General features: G+C 42.6%; 1 protein-coding gene across 2 annotated transcripts in view; it reads right to left on the bottom strand.

Annotated features, from left to right (window-relative positions):
• MAP3K5 (mitogen-activated protein kinase kinase kinase 5) overlaps window positions 1-21,464 on the bottom strand; it is a 1,111,277-nt gene that overhangs the window by 318,511 nt on the left and 771,302 nt on the right. For both annotated transcript variants that reach the window (XM_078649188.1, XM_078649189.1), the window contains exons 14-15: window positions 20,330-20,411; window positions 12,320-12,453 (exon numbers count right to left, since the gene is read on the bottom strand). In XM_078649188.1, the coding sequence (XP_078505314.1) occupies window positions 12,320-12,453; window positions 20,330-20,411 (216 nt within the window). The remainder of the gene's footprint in view (window positions 1-12,319; window positions 12,454-20,329; window positions 20,412-21,464) is intronic.

Here is a 21,464-nt window from a genome sequence, read left to right as displayed (position 1 = left end):
TGTCGTTTCCGGAAAACGGTGGTGTCGGAACAAACCTATTGCGGAAACTGCTTACCCGTACGAGATCTTTTATTCGTGGGTGACATTTCCGGCTGTGGACGGAACTTCAGGTGTGTTCCACACTTACACTCCCTCTCCTGTACCGAATGAATATACTCCGTACAGGGCACAGGAAGTACCTATTGATACTTGGCAGCATCGCGTTTGGTTTGGTGGCGCCCTCCCCCATTCTTTAACCGCTCCGAGGTTAGGTCCTTTGTCCATTCCAGGCGCAAATTGGCCTGTTTTGGCTGGCTTTACTCCTCATCCTCAGCACGGTAATTGTAACCTTGCTGAGCTACGGAGGCTACATGTAGTCTCTATTAGCGTGATTAGAGCGTTAGTGCAGTACATAACCCGCAATCTCCCGGGTGGGGCCCCGGGTGCTGCGGCGCCTCAGGCAGGACAGGGCGGTATGAAGCTCAGTCCCGTGACGGTCAATGCTGTGATGGGCAGGCGTCCCCTGGATGTGGATGATTTTCCTTTCTGGCTTGCCAAGAAGTTTGACCAGCTTGAGGCGGCATTTCCTAACATGTCTCCTGGTGAAAAACACAGGATTCTGACAATTAGTTTGCCGAAAGATTTGACCCCTGATATCGGTGACTGTGAGACCTGGGGTAAGACTTTTGCGGCAGTCTATGCGAGGTGTTACGGCACTCCGTCCATGTCTGTCCTGCCGCTGTCCTGCCGACGGTCCTTAAGCGTGTTCAAGATGAGCACGGACCGGAGTCTGCGGTTGAATTGGGTATGCGCCTGTGTGGCTCCTTTGATGTGGTTTGCTATCTCATCCTTGCTAATGTAAAGGGGGATGCAGTGAACTTTCAGGTAGCTAATGCTTTGGGGGCGCTTCCCGATGCCGAGAAACCCCGACAGTTGGCGAGGATTATTGTGGCGGCTTATAAAACCGTGGGCCGCAATAGTAGGGGTCTCAAGCCGTTTTCGACTAAAGAGAAAATGCAGCCATAAGGGCAGAAGTCTGTAACTAACGTTCAGCCCAAGTCCAAAAAACAAAATTGGCCTAAAAAACAAAATCAGGGAAAGCAACAGCAACAGAAACAGGAGTCTCGTCCTGCGTCTCCAGTGCCTGCGCCCACAGAACGTGTTTATGACTTGCGCAATCGCGTGAAGATTAAATCACCTGATCGTTTTCAGGTTTCTGATCAACGCTCTCCTCGTTCTTCTCAGGAGTCATCGGCCTCGTCGACCGGTGGTAGAGGAGGCGGAAGGGGTCGGGATGGCCAGCAAGGACGTGACCAGCCCCGACCAAAAGAAGGTGCAGGAAAGCAGGACGGCACTACGCCTAAAAGACCCCAGTTTCAAAAGAAGAAAGTCGCCGCTTTGACAGCGAGATATGCCACAGATAGTGAGAACGCGGCTTCGGAATCTGACATGGGCTCTGACCTTGCTGGACAGCGCGGCAGAGATTACCATAATACGGGAGGTCCTCCGTCCACTACTGAAGGTGACAGCGACTGACCAATATGTTGTGATAGAAACAGCTGATACTAGAGTTGCTCCCCCTGACAGACTTTATGAAATTGTCCTGTTAATTGAAGGTGACATACAGCGTACCATAAAAGGGGTGTTTTGGGAAAATCTTTCGTCTACGTATGACATTTTGCTTTCGGAGGCTGACTGGCCCCCACCTTTTGTTCTCGCAGCTCCGCGAGGGGAGGAGGTGATCCTCCCCAGTTTCGTGCACACAGTCTCAAAGGAGCATGCGCTGAATTTCGCAGAAGAGTGGGCTAAGGCTCTAGCGCCGGCTCTGTACCGTACACACTGTGGTTGGGATAAATTTTCCCCACACCACGAGATTCCTTTGCGGTCTCAGCCTCAGCCTCAACCTCAATATCCCATTCGACGTGAAGCTAAGGCTTCCGTTGCGGAAATCCTTGAACAATTGGAATATCAAGGAGTGATTGAAACGTGTGTGTCACCGATGAATAACCCTCTTTTTACTGTGACCAAGCCAGACGGTTCATATCGTTTGGTACAGGATTACCGGCATTTAAACTCACATTGCCGTACCTGTGCAGTACAGAATACTCACGGCTCTGCTTTGGTGGATAGTCTTGTGCGAAAGCGGTTTAAGACCACGCTTGACATATCCAACGGTTTTTATGCCCACCACTTGGATGGTCTGAGTTCCCAGTGGACCTCCTTTACTTGCGGCGGTGTGCATAAACAATTTCGGCGTTTACCTATGGGCTATAAGAATAGTCCTGGGATTTTTACTGCCCGCATAGTCTCCCTCCTAGAGAGAGTCGACTCAGATGCATGCTCGTATGTGGATGACATTTATCTCACAGACGGTGAACTTTGGGAGCATCTGTGTCGCGTTGACCATTAAATTTGTAGTTTTGCAGACATGGGTTACAAATTCAATTTTGCAAAATCGCACATTGCAGAATATACAGTGTTGTTCCTGGGCTACGAGCTCAACAATGAAGGTAGAGGTTTGGCTCCTCACTTCCTGGAGAAATGCGCACAGTTGCGCGCTCCAACAACTCTGAAAAAATTACAGTCTTTGCTGGGTTTTTAAATTTCGGGAGGACATACATTCCGGAATATGCACAGCGTATCAAACCTTTGTATGCTTTGATACAAACAACTTTTTCCAAATCATGCTGGCTGCCTGAGCACTCCGCTATTCTGCAATCTTTTGCAAGCTGATCTGCTCGCTTCTAAATTCTTACTGACTCGTGACAACCACACCAACCTGGTGATAAGAATCATCCCTGGGACGGTGGGTTTCACTTACCTGACTTTTAATGAAGGAGATACAGTACCTATTGCTTACAAGTCACACTTGTACACATCGGCTGAAATTCGATTTTCCACTCTGGAGAAAGTTTTAACGGCTGTACAGATGGCGATTCTTAAGGAACGTGCTCTATCACAGGGAAAACGCATGTTGGTTGTTACCCCGTGTCCTGCCTTGGAGGCAGTTACGAAAGCCAGTGTACCAAATTCTAAAGCTTTGCACCCTCGGTGGATACAATGGGCTGCGTCATTGACGTCCCCGGATGTCACGTTTGTTTTTGACGCCTCCTTACGGTCGCAGGAGTACCTACAGTATGAATTTGTTCATCCGGCTCCTTTAGCTATGCGTCCTTTGGAGGATTTCCATTGCATCATTTACACTGATGGGTCGGCTCAGGTTGCGCATGGTTCTAAACACGCCTACGTTTCCGCATGCGCCATTGTGGTCGGTGCCATGGTGAACGATGAGTTCAAGTCCAAGGTCGTGCACACGCAGACTCTAGGGGACTGCACCGCACAATTGGCAGAGCTTCGCGCTCTGATGCTTGCATTGGAGTACGCTGATCCTAGTGTGACGACTCTTATTGTGAGTGATTCCTATTACTGTGTCCAGTCTTACAATGAAAACTGGTTCTTTTGGATTCAAAATGACTTTCGCGATTCCAAAGGTAGCACAATAAAACATAAAATGATCTGGGTTCGGGTGGCTGAGCTTAAAGAGCAGTTGCCACTTGTGTTTGTGATTCATACTCTTGGCCATCAGCGTATTGGAGTTCACGCTGTGGGTAACTCGCTTGCTGATGAAGCGGCGAAATCAGCAGTATCTACATATTTGGTTGCAGCAGTTACACGGTCCAAAAGTAAGATTGATGATGATATCTTGGCGGCAATAGCTGCCACTGAGAAGGGAGGTAAATATCCTGCGGGGTTCCCTTCGAAGTACACATACCACTTAAGTCCCGATAAGGTTCCTTATGTGAAACTACCTGGAGTTGGTGAGCGGTTGATTCCCAACTCGGACCGCAGGAATACATTGATCACAGCGGCACATGAAGGTGTGGCATCTGCGCATGCGGGCGTCTCGGCCACTGTATCAGTTACAACAACGTTTCTGGTGGCGGGGATTGTACAAACAGACACGCGATTATGTCCTTCAATGTGACATTTGCCAGCAGATCAAGCCTTCGACTGCTGTGCGTCCGCCTCAGACACAGTTGTACATATCTAATAAACCACTAGGATGCGTTTATTTAGATCACTGCGGTCCTTTTTCTTCGGATACTGCGTATAAGTACGTCTTAGTAGCAGTTGATTCATGCACACGCTTTGTGTGGGTCTGGCCCCATCGCAGCGCTGATTCACGGACTGTCATAAGAGATTTGCGTGTCTTTGTAGGGATTTTTGCCTGTGGTACCTTCCATTCAGATCAGGGTACGGCTTTCGCCTCTAAGGCGTATAAGGATGCTATGATTTTGTTGGGGGTCCAAGTCAAGTTTTCGTCTCCATAAAGACCTGAGGGTGATAGTGTAGTGGAACGAATGAACCGTGACTTAAAGCAATCATTGACAGCTCGAGTTATAGGCACTGGCAGAAACTGGCTGGCCCATCTCAATGGCGTGCAGCGTGCTCTTAATAATCTCCCTAGAAGGTCTCTGGGTGGGCGGACCCCATACGAAATGCTCTTTGGTATCAAGATGTATGTCCCGGGCCTTGACGGTCTAGACTGCGAGGCCCAAGCCACAACCTTTGACGTAGATGAACATTGCAATGTTTTACAGGATCTACAATAGACCAGAGACAGTCTTGCAAAGGAACATTTGCCCTCCACATCGGATGATGCGTTGCAAATCCCGGTAGTTGGCTGGCTACCCCAAGTTGGAGAACTGGTTCGAGAGAAGATCGATAACAAGAAAGAATTTGGTCCATCCTATCGAGCTCCGGTTCCTGTGCTTGGCGTGAAGGGCACAAGAACAGTTATTTTACCACCACTTCCAGGTCGTAAAGAAAACAGGTTTATCTCTATTGACAATGTCAAGATACACAGAGTGGCCGATTCTTCTTAGTATGACACCGGCGGTCTCCTGTCCTTCGATTGTGAGAAATTCTGTTTTGGCCACTGCTTTTAATCCTGAGCCAGAAGTGGCCATCGAGATGCCTACAATTTCTAGTGTTTTATTAAGTACTTTGCCTGGTGATAACATTGATGAACTTGATTACACTTACCCTACTGACTTATCGATGCCTGATTTGCAGACTCGTTTGACCACAGAATCCAGATTTTCTTTTGACACTGTTTCGCATAACTCAAAAAAGCCTTCACGTTTTGCAATTTATGCCAGTCTATTTAAAAAAAAAAATTGATTTCCCCTTGGACATATATTTGGCTGGTACTTTTTTCAATTTACCTTTTTATGTCAATTGGTTTTGTGTTTTATTTTTTTCGAATCGTCAATGGACACTATGTCGAGGAAAGAACATGCATTCGAAATCTTAATGGAACTTTGGCACCCCTTTCCTCATCGCATTCAGCACACAGACTGAAGAGAGACTTGACTTTTGTTAACATCACTGCTTGGCCTGTCCTTGATGGGATGGGTTGTGTGGGATGCGGTTACATTTCAAATCCATGGCCCTACTGAGGTTGTTAATGTCCCAAATGTGCTCAGGGTAAACATGGGGGATGTAGTAAAACAAAACATACGTTCTGATGATTGGGATGTTCAGGCCGTAGAGGCATTGTTTTCTGATTTGAAATATTATGCTGCCTTTGATGCTGAAGATTTGTATTTAGAATCTGCTAATTATGGTGAATTATTTTGCTTCCAACATTTTGGCAATCATTTTCTGCATAAGAGTAATTCCAGAAGGAATGCTGTAAATTATACACAGTGGGAGCATTGCCCGGCTCCTATACAAGGCAGTTAGAGTACTTTTTTGAAAAAGTACACTTATTTTTCCGACTTTAATCAGTCCAATCCCACGTCTTTCTATTTTAAAATGACAGAGAAGTCCATGTCAAAGGTTAGACTCACCGATACTAAGTTATTGTACTCTAAGTCCTTTCTAGACCAGCTGGCTGTTGGCGGCTACGAGTTATGGAAGGAAATAATTGACCTTAAATCTGTTTGGGGTTCAAAAAGTTGGCAGGTACAAGGCACTGAGTCTTTGCACCGTGCATGTCTCATCCCAAATCATATGTGGTTTTTAAATTCTACCATTTCACAAACCACATGCTTTGGATTTGCTACTTCTAAAAAATTAAATACTCCTTACTTCCCTGATTTAGAGGATTATGCTGGTTGGGATAATGTTACACAATTTTCCATCAGGGAATTGCAATCCCTGTTGCTGAATTCATCCTTTAACATATCCAGTTTGGATCCAAAAGGTTGGCTGATGTGGCACAGAAGTGCAGATTTCTGCCAACGTCGTTTTCTGGGTTTAGCTGATGGCTTTACTCAGGTTAGGCCTGATCCCCGTTTTGAAACTGACCATTCTGTCACCACTTATTCAGTAGGCAAATTATGTCAGACTTTGCTCAAACATTCTACCTTGGCATCAGTTAAACTACATCTATCTAAGCTGACTGATGATGTGGATTTAAATGATTTCATAAAAGGCCCGGCTAGTGGTAGATCGAAGAGATGGATATATGCGATTTACAATGAAATCTGGAAAACATCACAGGTTGAGGCAGCTAAACGACTTAGGGCTATTGAACAGGCTAATTTAGAAAAAGTGCTTGCTGTTGTAGATAATAGCATTAACATGCTTTCTTCCCGCATTTACACGTTAGATAATATTGTGTCTTCTGTTGTTGATATTGTACAAGATGAAGTGTCTGTATTGTATCATGGTCAAAATCAATTGCGTTCCATTATGCAATTTGCATGGACCCTGCAGACGCTTAAGGCTGGAAAAGTGCCTTGGAATTACATGAACGTGTCCTCTCTCTTTGCACCGTTTAATTTGACTGAAAAGCAGCGCTTACTTTCAATGAGAGATGCATCTTTTTCTATGTTACACATTGAAAGGTTGGAGTCTTTACCATTTTCTGTGGCAGAAGCCACTGCAGCAACGTGGCTTATCCACGGGTTAATCACACTACCATTTTCCCTATTTAAATGTACAAATTGTATGCGATATATTGCGATAGGCCGATATGAACCACTGGGTAGTTCGTTTCTCCATGAAGCCTGGTCGCTTCCATTCACTTACAGATGCCTAAAAGACAGAAAAGAAGTTTATCTTAAAGGGGAGGAGTGTACTGAGACACCAGATCACTCATTGATGTGTAGACATATCCAATTACATGGTTCTTGCAACCAAGAACGGCCAAATTTAGCCTGTGTTTTGAAAGGTACTCCCGTTTCCGCAATCGTCCCCACTTTCACATTACTGGCAAACGGCAGTTATTTACTTTTAAATAACGAGGATTGTTGTGGGTTAATTAGAGGTATTGCTTATGTGGTTACAGTATCCGAACGTGTGGTGTGTTGCAAAAACGTTCTGTATCCTCCTCCGCATGGGAAGTCAGATGTTTCCATCTGGCCGAGAATACCAACCCTGATGGCAGAGTTCGATGGCATGAGTAGAATAAGAGCCCTTTTGTCTCAAAAAGAAGTGGCCCTGAGTTCGGCTTGTGAAACATTTGTCCTTCACATCGCCAACACCCGCACAGAGGTGCAGGCTCTATTAAATACTGACTTACCATTGCATTTCAGCGAGCTGATTCATTCAATCTTTAACGCGTCCTCCACTTCTGGCCTCGCTCACTTTTTTCAAATAGTTAGCAGTGGTCTTGTGACTTCCTTTGAAAAAATATTTGGAGTCATTCCTGCTTTCTTCCATTCGATATTTTCAAGCTTATTCGGAGGCTTTCCTGTATTGCTGGCGCTGGCTGCAGGCGTTCTGGTGATATTTTGTTTTATTAAAAATGGATGCCCTTCCTGTATTACACGACGCGCAGCCCCACCTGGCACTGTTTCGCAACAGGATGCTTGATTACTATGGCACCCTGCCGCTTGCCACCTTAAGCGCAGCATATGGATTATCCTTTCGATTTTCCTATTTCACCTGTGTCCAGCCTGTGTTTCATTGCCTGAGCTGCGATTTCGAGTGGGCCCTTGATTTGTGTTTCTGCAAGACGGTGTCTCCTAACGTGGATTTTAATCGACTGATGAGTCCTATAATTACTCACGAGTTGGTTTGTCCTGGCGAAAGGATTATGGCCTTGGCAGCGATGCATGGACTAATGGGTCATTGGAACATTCTCGCAGCGGCGCAAGCTTTCTTGGCAAACCGCTTTATTGAGAGCCCACCGAGTTGTCCTCTGATGAGGCTAGAGGCTCTGGTACTTGAAGAACACGTATGTTCTTTCCCGCTAATAAATTGGATGGCTGAACTGTTTTCAGATGATGACAGTGACTTTCTGCTGGAGGCTGTTGCTGCTTATTTTGCATATTCAGTCCTAGCCTGAAGGCTTTTAAAACTTTTTTGCGACCATATCCTCATTTACTTACAAATTTTGGGAGAATTATGTGCAACTTTTTTACCTCCCAGACCTATTGACTTGAGTGCAAATGCGCAATAATTTGGCAAGTTGGAATTTTTTTAACGAAAACATTTTTTGTACCTATTCTAAATTGGTCCTGAATGTTCGTTCTTGAACTCTGCTATCATGATGGTCCCCTTGCCTTATCTTATCTTAGCTGTGCTCTGATCATGGGGGGGGGGTCTATTTAGTTCCTCATTGCCTATATGCTGTGTTAAGTTAGCATGAGCTTATTAAATGTTTAAACACCATTTTACCTTTCTGCTGCTTCTGCACACGACACATAATTGTTGTTTTAGCTTTCAGCCTAGTAGAGCGTTGTGGTTTACTCGAGAATAATATGTTATTGCTCTGATATCAGCTTTGCTTGGTAAACTGTGTCTGTACAGTGAGTGCTGAAACATTCAAGGATAACTCGACACAGTGTTGATGTGAGGTCTGATCTTCGCACCTTCCTAGACATAACATACATGCAAGCGGCCAAGTTCTGGCTTCAGGCACGATTGATATTGCGCCACACACAGCACACGACACACACTTGATGGTGCTTCGCATGCATAGAGCTGGTGGAAGATGATGTGATCCATTACCACTAGGATCTTGAGGTATGGGCCCGCCCTGCTAAAACCCAAAGAGACCTTCTTAGATATAATATAATATACTAGATAGGGAGGGTGAGAATTAGGTGTTGTTAACTCCTATTCATTTCAGCATGTTAGCATGTTGTCACCTTTCGCATTTTATGGACTAGTAACTATGCTGATAACTTTGCTTCTTATAATATGTTTGCTTGTATTATCTAAGATACTGCGTTTGAGAACAATGCATTAGAAAAAAAATAGTTCAAATGTGCACGCGTCCTCATTTACTCCACGTTCTGGTTTAAAATGATTGTATAACGAAAGAGTGTTCATGTGTTCCACGTGACCTGAAGTATTCTAAGTTCATATTCTGGTTTGTCTAAACATTGGGAGTTCGTAAGGACCAATGAGACACTGTAGTTAGCTCGGTAAGGGGATTTTGGGTACTGAGGTGAGTTTTGGGACACCCTAATTCACTGAGGTTCCAAATCTCTATGCACAGTTCTGTAGGAGAACGGAATCCCTGCTACAGAGCACTATAGCATCATCAGACAATAAACCTCCAAGCCCGTGCCCTCCTCTGTACAGGCGTCCAAAGAACTATGCGATAACTTTGCCAACTTTTTCAATGATAAGATGACTAAAATCGAACTCTCACTGGACGTCAACAACACGCACACCACGAAGAGCACCGCGGCTGAGTCGCTGGATCTCTCTCCTGGTTCCTCTCCCAATTCCTAGCTTAGTTTCCGTTCCATTCAAGAAACTAAGATAGTCATGTTGATCTCCATCTCCAAACCCTCAGCTCATGTCCTAGACCCCATTCCTCCCCTACTGACCAAAAAACTGAAGCATGCCTTAGCTCCACTTTGGAGCACAATCATAAATAGCATCCTGAAAAACGGAGTGCTTCCAGACTGCCTTAGAATGGGTCAAGTCACCTCCCTCCTGAAAAAACCCGGCCTAGACGCGACGGATCTGAACAATTTTAGACCTGTGTCAAACCTCCGCCACTCTAGAAAGATGTGTACTACATCAACTAACCCAGCACCTGGACAACATCAACCTCCTGGACCCCCACCAGTCTGGTTTCAGAAAAGGCTGTAGCACAGAAACCACGATTCTCAACATCATCAGCGATATCCATGGATAACTAGACTCTGACCAATGCTGCCTCCTCATTCTCCTTGACCTCTCGGCAGCATTTGATACTGTAGATCACAAACTCCTCATAAGGGCTCTCCAAGAAAGTGCTGATCTTGGCAAGGTAGTCCTCAAATGGTTCTCCTCCTTTCTACACAATCGCACACAAAAAATAAAAATCTAAAACTTCACTTACGACCTCCAGCAAGTCAACAAGGGCGTCCCTCAAGGCTCGGTGCTATCACCGCAACTCTTTAACATCTACATGGAGCCTCTCTCCAAACTTCTCAGAAAAGCCAACATCCGCTTCCACCTCTACGCTGATGATACTCAGATCTATCTGGAAACTACCTCTCTCAAAGACATACAAAGACTTAATGATGTACTGAAAGATGTCCAACACTGGTTGACAAGCAACCACCTGAAACTAATTCCTGATAAGACTGACACACTCCTCATCTCTAATAAGGAAGATAATCCCCAAATTGCCGAATGGTTAAAGCCATCGATGCGCTCAGCCGGAATCTCACTCTAGCAGACTCTGTCAAATCTCTAGGCATCACTCTAGACCCAAAACTGAACATGACGAGACACATCAAGAATTCGGCCAAAAGTGCTTTCCTTAACCTCAGACTACTGAACAAAATAAAACCCTACATTGCGTCCAATGATCTCAAACAGGCCACCCAATCTCTGGTACTGTCAAGACTGGACTATGGGAACGCAGTCCTCTCAGGAATTCCAAAATCACACCTGGCTCCCATCAAAACAACACTGCCTGCGGCCGCCAGAGTGATCACCGGTATCAAGAAATGTGATCATATCTCCCCTGCACTCAAGGAACTTAAGTGGCTTCCAGTCGAAATGCAGATTAGCTTCAGAACAGCCTGCCTCGCCAATAAAGCCCTTCATACCGGCAAACCTGAGTACTTCGCCAAAACACTCATAAAAGCCGGCTAGACCAGGAACCTGAGCAGTACAAACTCCCTCCTACTCATACTACCAAAAACTAGAAGAAAAAAAACTGCGGACCGATCTTTCACCGGAAGCGCTCCCAAAATTTGAAACTCTATTCCCCCTCACATCAGAACCATTCCCTCCTTTGTAGAATTCAAAAGCCAACTCAAAACCCTGTTCCTCAACCGCTCCCTAGGGAATGGATAGCTCGGGGAAGCCGGCGCACTTCGAGCTCTGCTCCAGCTTTAAGACTCCGAAGCACCCTGAAGGTAAAAAACTGTCCAGCACTACAATGTGTTGCTCTTTGTTTCTGCGCTCTTATGTTAATATGTACCTCTTCTATTTTGTATCTGATGACTATCTGTTCTGTACCCATTGTAAAGCGCTCCGATACCCCTGGGTCTGGCCAGCGCTATAGAAAACTTCTTCAATAAATAAATAAATAAATAAAGAGTCAAGGGGAATCCATCTTTCCCTTTCTGGGAGAGAAGCATTCCTTGAAACCAGTGATATCTATCGGCTCCTTAGTGCTAAGCTGTAATAAGTCAGTTTCATCAGACTGTGCAACAAGACAAATGCTCAGCTAATCTATTCTTTATGCGAAGGATGCCTGCTACACAATGCATATGAGACATACAGTAATACACCACATTGTGTGTCGATTTATTGAAGCGTTCTGTTGTCTGAAATCTTGAGGCCCTTCATGGGGAAACTCCAATTTACCACCACAAAATGCACAAATCGACATTTCCACAGTGAACAAGTCCCGGGGAATTTTTACATACAACATGATGGAGTTGGTCTGGAATCTCACAATGCATTAACCGTCTACAACTTTGCGTCCTCTCCTATTACTCTCCGGCTTTAAGCTTGCCTTTGATGATGTACAGCTCTTCCCTGCTTTTTGGCTTTGTTTGAGCTAAAGAAATACCATATACATACAAACATCTCTCCAGAATTCTAGTTGTCACAGAGTCCATAACCCAATCAAAGTTAACCAGCTGAAGTGTAATTTTTGTGTTTGTTTTTTGAAACACTACTCCCAACATCAGGAGATATGCACTTTCCATATCTTCACCACCATAGAAAAAAGCCCATTTTATTTTAGAAATTCTACAATTTCTAGGTCCAATTATCAGTGAGGAGGCACCAGAGGATTAAAATCACGCTAAAGCCAAGTATCAGGGGGTAAAAACCTCACCTCCCAAGTTTTTTATATATTTTTCTACCCAAGAAACCCGCATATACAATTGGATCAATAAAACATCTTTGGTTCGCTTACCGGTTATCTCTTTCTGGAACTTCTTTAATAGCAATCCTGACTTGGTTACTTAGGTCTCTTCCTGCATAAACAACGCCATGGGTGCCTTTCCCCAAAATTACTCGGTCTCCATTTTCGTCATACTCGTAATCAAACTGAAAGCAGATTAAACAATGTAATCGAATTTCTTATCTGCCTTATTGACAAACTTTTGTTTTTTGAATTCTTTTTATTAGCATGTAAACCAAAAAGTAACCAGGTGACATGTGGTACAAGCATAATGGAAAGAAGTACATTGGCACGTAATGGTAATCTCCCAGTCAATTTCTAATGGTTCCCCATCCCATACCCAGCAACTTTTTAAACAGCACAAACGTTCACCTTCTCCTGGTCCCAAGCATTTCGAGAGGCACTTACAATAGGAGTTCCCAGGTTCTCTCAATAGCCATTCCATTTCCCTAGATATTGGTCCATTTGTTTTCGGGCAACCCATACTTTCATAGACTGCCTTCTCCACTTGCATACACCAGCCCATGCCCTTCTTCCATTCACTTAATTGCGGTGCTGCATAAGCCCCCAAAGCGTGGCTATGTTTCGTTTAGCCACCATCAGTCCCAACGTAGACCAGAGGCAGCTCATCCGGGTGAGATCTGTTTCACCCAAACTGTTCAGAAGACACCATTTTGCTGATGGCTTCATTCCACCTCCACAAACACTATTAAGTCAGTCAAACACTGCAGTTCAAAACTTCTGGAGCACTGGGCAGCCCTATAACATATGATAAAACATATCTTTCTGTCCAAATTCTTGGGACAGTATGCCATGACCCTTTTACCCATTTTCACTAGTGTTGTGGATGCCTAGTAGCATCTATGAAGGATCTTAAGCTGTATGAGATGAAAGTGCAAGAGTATAGCCACCTCACAGGAGAAAGCCAAGTCCTCGGGCCACTCACCCTCCTCCAACCTACCGAAGTCCCTCTCCCGGGACTCCCACAGTCGAGTCACAGTATTAGGGTTGTCCTTGGGCAGATACAATAAGCAGAACAAATGTGTTGGCTTTTCGGACACTTCAGGAGTCTCTTCTGATAACTCAGACTTGGGTGAAGGTCTAAGCTCTCCTACTAGCACATCCCACCTGCCATTTTTAGAGAGAGGCCAGGGCCAACCGACCAGATGGGGCAGGGGGCGACAACAATGCTGGTACAGCAACCGAGAGATCGATAAACAAGACAGAAGTATTACCAATGGTAGTATCAAACACCAGAACGACTACTATGAATATCTCTCAGACTATACCTATTTTCAATCTGTCTACGCATCTCCTATCCGGAGATGAAATATCACTATTGAGCAACAGGCTTTCCTTTGTTCCGACAATTCGTAACAATTTTTTGGAACTACAAACAGAGTTATTACGCTTTTTCCACAAAATTCGATTACAATACTTCTTTCAAAACAATCAAAGTATGCCCCACAATGCCAATACAACATTTCAGCTTCCCTCTACCTTCTCTCCCCATACAGCTGTCTACAGAAATACATACTTTTGAGAAATTGATTCTGCAAAAAAAAAAAAAAACTAGAGCACACTCCCACCTTCATTTCTTACAATCTCCCAATTCAAGAAAAGCAGGCCCCCCGCCAGTTTAAAATCGGCTCACACTATAATCATTAAACTGGCTGACAAATGGGGTGGCATTGTGGTCCAGGACATTGACCCGTATAAGGCAGAGATCCTGAAGCAATTGTCCAATACTGACTACCATCTTAAGTTAACAACAGATCCCACACAGGAAATCAAAAATATTGCCATTACTGAGACAGGCCAAACCGAGGGTTTTTTGACCCAGAACAAATTTGTATTTCTCAATAAGAAATCCCCCAGAACACCAGTCATTTATAGGCTCCACAAAATACACAAGAATGCTGAGACTCCTCCTGGACGACCTATTGCCTCATAATATGGTTCCATTTTGGAACCCCTAGGGCAATATGTTAACTTCTTCATAAGGGACTTTGTCCCGATGGCACGCTGTTACATCAGAGATACATGGATATGATCAACCAAGTTGAACATCCCCCCTTTAATCCTAACGCTGACATTCTATGTACCTTGGACGTAGGATCACTCTATACTAAATTCAAACAAGCTTTATTCGGAATATAAGAATATATCCATTAAAGCATTCTACAAAAATAAAATCAGTTCATCACATGTCTTACAATAGTCTACTTAATTCCCCAATATGCAAACTCCTTTGAACATTTTCATCCCAATAAAATTATTTAAAACATTTTCTACGTTGATATCAACACACCATGTCAATCAGTCATTATTACATATCAACATATAAAAACAATAAAAACTATAAAAAAGTTAAAGTGCATTCATAAATTTTTCTTATAAATAAAAAACAAAATTTTCAGATCTTAAAATATACAGTCTATTCAGTTTCGTAATTCACAGATTCCAAATATGAGAGTTCCTTCCTTCGCTTAATGGCCAATTGAGTGAAGACAATCACCGCATTACATATTGAAACATGCTCCAAATTACAAATAAAATAGAAGGCAGTTTTATAGGAGTACAATCTGTTGGAAATAAAAAGTGGGCGTAGAATTAATTTCCTGATATCCCTATAAAAATTGCAGAACAATAAAAAGTGCTTTTGGAGGGTATTTGCCATCGCACGGGCACTTGGGAAGATTTGCGCTCCACCTACCCATCTTTGGGAATGCTATCTGAAAGTGCAGCGTACTCAGCCTTAATCTCGTTAAATAAAATCTAGGTAGAACGTTTCTAATAAAAATAAGATATGGCTGAGTATCAGGTGATAGAGGCCCTTCACAGTACAATCTACAGCACGGTTTCGTGCACGTCACGGCTTCCCTCATTTTTTCCCTACATTTAAAAAGTCTCCTTTTTAGCTCCCCCTTACTAGAAGGCTCAATACTTACTGGGTCTTAAAGATCAGTTGCCACATTACACTCAATAAGAAGGTTATGAATATATTTTTACCATGGTATTTTCTTCGAATGGTCCAGTGTAAGGCAATCTCCTATTATTTCCTTAGTAAAATAAGTTTCATCCTTTGTCCAGATTTGATATCACAGTATAAGGGCAGACATACTAATTAGATCACTCAGGTATGGTACATCTGTTTCCCGATGGACAATACGAGCAGCCTTGGAATTAGGGACTGATAATGACTATCATTGTCTCACCACGTATTCAACGCTTTACCACAACTGGGACTAATGTATGCCATTTCAGTTTAGATATACAATTTTATATTTCTTCTATACTTCTTTTTTTGGATAATAGTGGATACATGTCATATCCTGTATACTCCTGAGGTAATATGCACATATATTCAGGAAGCATGTGACTTTTCCTACTCAGGCACGTGATCTGTGTGTTTTTTTACCTTTGCACTTTGACAGAATGAATCCCTTCACTCCCCCCACCTGTGTGACTTGGGCTCTCTAAGACTTTTACAGACATGAATTGATCGAACTAAATTTCCTTTTGTATGTCCGATTATTTTTCCTGACTGGATATGTGTCTAGTATTTACGATATATATGATATATAATTTTTGAAGCAGGCACGACCTATGCCTCCTCAAGAAAACTCATGACTATGGGCGGGTGGCGTACATACCCAGATATCATATGATGTTTTGATAAAGTGAAACTTATACGTACTATTCCTCATTCCCCTTTTTAGACTAACATACTTACCACATCCAATATCCTGAACCTTAAAGGATACAGGCATTACCTTATGGTGATTAATATTTCGAATTTTTCTTGATGGATATAACCTTTTGAGACAACGATTTCTATTCTTTCAGACCTTCGCTGAATAAGGTTCTAATATTTTTGTCTGGAAAGTGACGGATTTGATCTCTCAACGAATTGGTGAGCCATATGCTTGTGGTTTCTACTGAATTATATTCACTTTGGATTCGGGCCTTTTTTGTGCACATCTTATGCACCCAATTTAACTTCTCTTTTGGGCGTTTGCTTGGCACATTTAATTTCCTGTGGCATTGATACTTTATAATGCAGTATTTTATTTAAACTTGAACCTAGCATGCTTCTCTTCAACATCGCACTAATCTTCTCTCTACTCGTTCGCCTTTCCCCATCCTTTCACTCCTTTATTTTTAGAACTTCTCAGTACCTTGGTTAAACCCATGGTACGCTTCACATGAAGCATTTCTGGTGGTCCTCTTTTTCCCCAGTTTTTTTCCTTTGTCTTATGTTTTTGTTAAAAAGTTCATTAACGATGGCAATAGGATGACTTCTAAGTGTATATTCCTCTATTGTTGTTGTAGCCCTGAGGAAGTTAGAGGGTGATACCCACATGACGAAACACGTATTGGCAACGCCAATGTGATAACATGAATCATCTATGTATCACCTGTGTCTTTTGGAATGGATGAACATTTGAGAATAAAGAAGATTGAACTTGTTCTTTGACAACTGATTATTAATACTTTTTTTTGCTCAGGATTGAGAACCCAAGTTTTGAATCAGTAATTGTTTACTACTGCTAATGATACCTAACTATAACCATATTAGTGATTCTTACTATGACAACTATGAATGGCTGTTATGATTACCTTATCAAACTTACAGTCATAAGGTAACCATTATTACAATCTTACTGTATGTACTCTGATGACGACTCACCCGGGTTTTCTTACTATTGTATATGTCTGAATCAGTAATTGTTTACTATTGCTAACGATACCTAATTATACCCATATTAGTGTTGATACTGTGACAACTGTGAATGGCTGCTGTGATTACCTTATCTTTCTTGCCTTACCAATTCCTCATTATCTATCCTTTAAAAGGAATCCATCATTCACCACTTTAGTATGGCGGCACCACCAACCAAAACACGTCTGCTTATGCCATCATGTCGCGGCCACGCGTTCTTAATTGGTTAGCGCAATCACGCCCAACCAGCTCCACATAGTTCTACAGTGTCGCACATCTGGGCACACTATATTTGGAAGGAAGGGGCCCCTGCCTCATGGGATGAACCCTTGCAAGGAAACTACACTGTGGGTAAAGGAGAGAAAAATTGCACCGGGTGTTGTGCCTGTTATACTAAAGAGAAGGAAAACTAAGTGCTAATGACTGAACTCCCACTATAATTTTACTGTTATATTATAATATTTCATTAATTTTTATATCATTTTTTTGGGTCAAAAATATTTGTTTGATTATAAATTAATACATACAAAATTCTAATACATGTAACATGGTTTATGTGAATAGTAACACACAGTCCAATTGACTTATAAAATACAGAAGTGCATTCCCATTTCAACGCGTTTCGGCGTGAGCCTTCTTCAGGAAGTCTGTATTCATGCACAATTATGTTAACTTAAAATAAAACAAGCAGGATAGATGACTGGGATCCGTAGGTCTGTCATGTATGGAAATCACCAAGATTGTAATATATATTGCATGATGTTTACTGATAAAAAGACTATCCTATTCCAGTAGATGAAACGGGAAACTGATGTAAAGGTTTTGTGAAAGAGGAAGAGCATCAGCGCCCGCTCAAGATCACTTAATGAGACGATTAGTCCTAACTGAACATGGAGTTCTGGTTTGAATGAGGATAACTGAAATTCGTCATAACTACTGCGTATGCTCCATTGGGAGACGGATGGCTGGATACACAGAGCAGGCGTCTATCTGCAAGTCCTTCGCACATCTGGGCACATCCTCACCTTACGTCCTTGCAGGCACATTAGTTCGGAGAATCACGCCTTCCTGCTTCATACTGACCCGCAGCATTGAGGCGAATTCCAAGGTAAGAGCTCTCAGTTCTATTGCCCCAGCCCTTAACTGGCAGCAATTTAGTGGATTTACTTGCGTTTTCATACCTCCACAGTGACAGTTCCTGATCCAGGAATGTCGCTCAACTTTACCTCATCACGATTATCTACCAAGTATTCGACCATTATACCTTACCGTTCGTACCACATTACCTGACGCATTGTTCCTTCTCTAATGTATGGTTCCGTACGATCACCCCTTCTCTTCTCCCACTAGGTAATTGTATAACTCTACGCTCACCGCTTGTCCTCCTGGCTACGGACAGCTGCCTGCTTATCCTTGGAAATTGGCGTACGTGTAACGCCGTGTGGACTCCTAAACCACTGCGCTCAGGCATCATTCGTGAATGGTTTTCCTCCGCGTCATTGTACCACTCAAACTTTCTGGATTAACATTCCTGGATCAACGCTCTGGATTTAGATTCCAGGGTGAGTCCCCATCTACTATGAGCAACCCTCAATCTAGCATGTCCTAGCTACCACAGAAGCCTTCTCTCACTATCACTAAATATTCCTTGCTATCGGTCACACTATATGATAATTATTAAGCGAGTCCACCCGACTCTGGTTGCACTTGCGCCGATTCTTCCAGCCCATGCATGCCCACTACTTGTGCATGCTCAAGTGTAATGATTACATTTCCCAATTGGCCCTAATACTAACAAAGTATTGTTTTTCTCATTTTCCCATTCCCCTACCCTACCCTCTCTTCCTTTCCCTCCTTTTAGCCACTATTGCAATTAGCAATGAACTCGCGCATTATCCTTGTTGTTCTGAAGAGGACCCTAGTATTTCGAAAAGTGGATCGAAACGTCGTCGACACTTTGCACCTTGACACAATCTTATTGTTTACCAAATTGTGCTATGGTACCAGAATATGTATTTGTTGGTCTAACTACCTAATAATGCTATAGCCTTACTAATTAATGCCCGAGTCCTTCTCCTTTTTGTCAAATGTCCCACTTATATGTTGTTCTAATTAACCGTTTATATTAAAATGATTATCTCCAGTTAGACACTCAAAACAGATATCATTATACTTTTATGTAAATTACAGTATTAATATTTTAAGTAAAAGGGACCGCTGTTCTTTTGAAAGAACTTAAACTAGAAGCATACCAGGAGCTGGGGGCCCCTCTTATATGACTGCTGACAGAGGAGTTCAACAAACTGACCTTCCCCAAACACTTTAAGGTGCTAGGCCCGCTGCAGGATCAGTTGCGGCTTAATCCGAGGACAGGCCTTAAGCGAGTGGGGGAACACCATTAGGGACACTGCCCATAGCTAGTGAATGGCCGTGCTGATATAGCATGGGGACTGTGAATACGACTGATTGGGGGGTTCTTTCAGGGCTCGTATTGGTTTACTTCTTCAGCTGGCCTCTGGGTTGTAAGTGATTCTGTTGCCAGTTCGTTTCTGTGAAACTAAACCAATAAAATAGAACTGATTCACCAATTAATAACTGTTCAGGTGTTTCATAAAATGCTCAGAGGGAGGAAGTTCAGAACAAATAGAAAATGTTTTTCTATTTTGTAAAAAGGAACAACATTTGTAATGTGATCCTGGGTGACCTTGGCAAAATTTAGTGTTCAAGTTCGAAGTCTGGAGAAACGCACTATGTTGTATTAAGAGACCACTGGTTATCTTTACACGGGGATGCCCAGCCTGGAACACAGATGTAAAGTCTGGCAAAAAGTCTTCTAGTGGAATACAGTAGCAGACAGGAGTAAACACATCAGTTTCTGTGCATTGTGGATCAGCATCTGTGTTTGTACTGAGAAAGAGGAGGGGGTGAGCAGAACAGGAGGAGGTCAATTATATCTAATTTGGGAAAATGTTTTGAAATACATCATAGTCACAATACATGCAGCAAGACACAACAACCAGCTATAATATAGAAAATGTGGTATATATTAATTAAAAGCTATATTGCTCATAGGTACGGCTACATCCATCAAAATGAACACTTAGTGACGGCCACAGATTTTAATAAAGGTAACTTTTCTAGAAATAGATTATTGCTATGGTTTTATACTCTCTCGAAGAACACAATCGCCAGTGTTTTTTAACATGGAGCGTTCATTCCTGAATGTCCAAACTACTTTTTAAATCTTCAATTCATCTAGACCAGCTAATCTGTTAAAAAAAACTGCTTGTTTTTACCTCCATGGTCTCTCCCTCACATTCTCCGTCTTCGGTGTTTTTGCCAATTTCTTCAGTTATACTATTAACCAGTTCATAAAATCTGCAACAGAAATGGACATCAATAGAAATCAATTTGGAGCAAGGGTGATTCATGGACAAAGATTTCCAGTAGGATACTCCTGATATTAGATTTAGAGAACTTTGATTATTTTATGAGTATGGATAAAGAAAGAAATACTCCTATTTAAATCTCTTGGCATTCTGCAGTAGGCACAAATATGCATACATACAACGTGCTTCCAAATGTTGACAGCTGCCAATGCAAACACTGTGTTGGCAATGGGAACAACACAAATCAATATTGGTACAATCTGCTGGGAAACCTAAATGTTTGGAAGCTAGAGTAGCATAGTCATATAACTCTCAAAAAAATCTATAGAGGGTGGCGGAAATGTCAAAATGTGTTCTGTTTCAGAATGGAGGTTGTTCAGAGTCTTGTACATTATCATTTTACGTGAAGTCTTTAAGCTAGCAAGTCAGACATGGTGCTGTGTGGAGGAAAGAATATATTAAGGAGACTGGCTCTTTATGGACCGTTGGGGGTGGGGCTGTTCCCGTGACTTATTATCCAACAGAACCCCGATCATCCAGGAACTTGTCCTGATTTCCAATAACTCAAAATACGTTTTGTAGTCATTATATACAATGCTGAGAACAAGTTTGGATTTATAATGAGCGATACTGATTTTAACAGGATGAAAAAAGGATCTAAAGAATTGTTTAACAAATGAAGTGTCACAGCGCTCATCTGTGTCCTGAAGTGGGGCACAAAGCATAGAGTCTATGCACCTATAGGCTTAAGATGGGCAGTCAGTGGGAACAATGTAGCACATAAATCCCTATCAGGCCAATAGGGATCTGAGATCAAACAATCTTAAATTGCATTCTGTACCCAGAATCCAGACAGCTAGAAGTGGGGGCAGATCTTTTAGGTATCTTGCACCAAAGCTTTGGAACTCCCTGACAATCAGTATAAGAAGGGGGGACAACTTTGTTGATTTTAGAAAAAACTTAAAACCTATATTTTCCCTAAGCTCAAAAATTATTTTAGCTTTCTAATTCACTCACTCCAACCAGTCAAATAACGCTGGGA

The sequence above is a fragment of the Lissotriton helveticus genome, chromosome 6 (genome assembly GCF_964261635.1).
Source record: "Lissotriton helveticus chromosome 6, aLisHel1.1, whole genome shotgun sequence".
NCBI lineage: Eukaryota > Metazoa > Chordata > Amphibia > Caudata > Salamandridae > Lissotriton > Lissotriton helveticus.
Note: the sequence above shows the minus strand (reverse complement) of the source record. Positions and strands in the feature narration are given on the sequence as shown.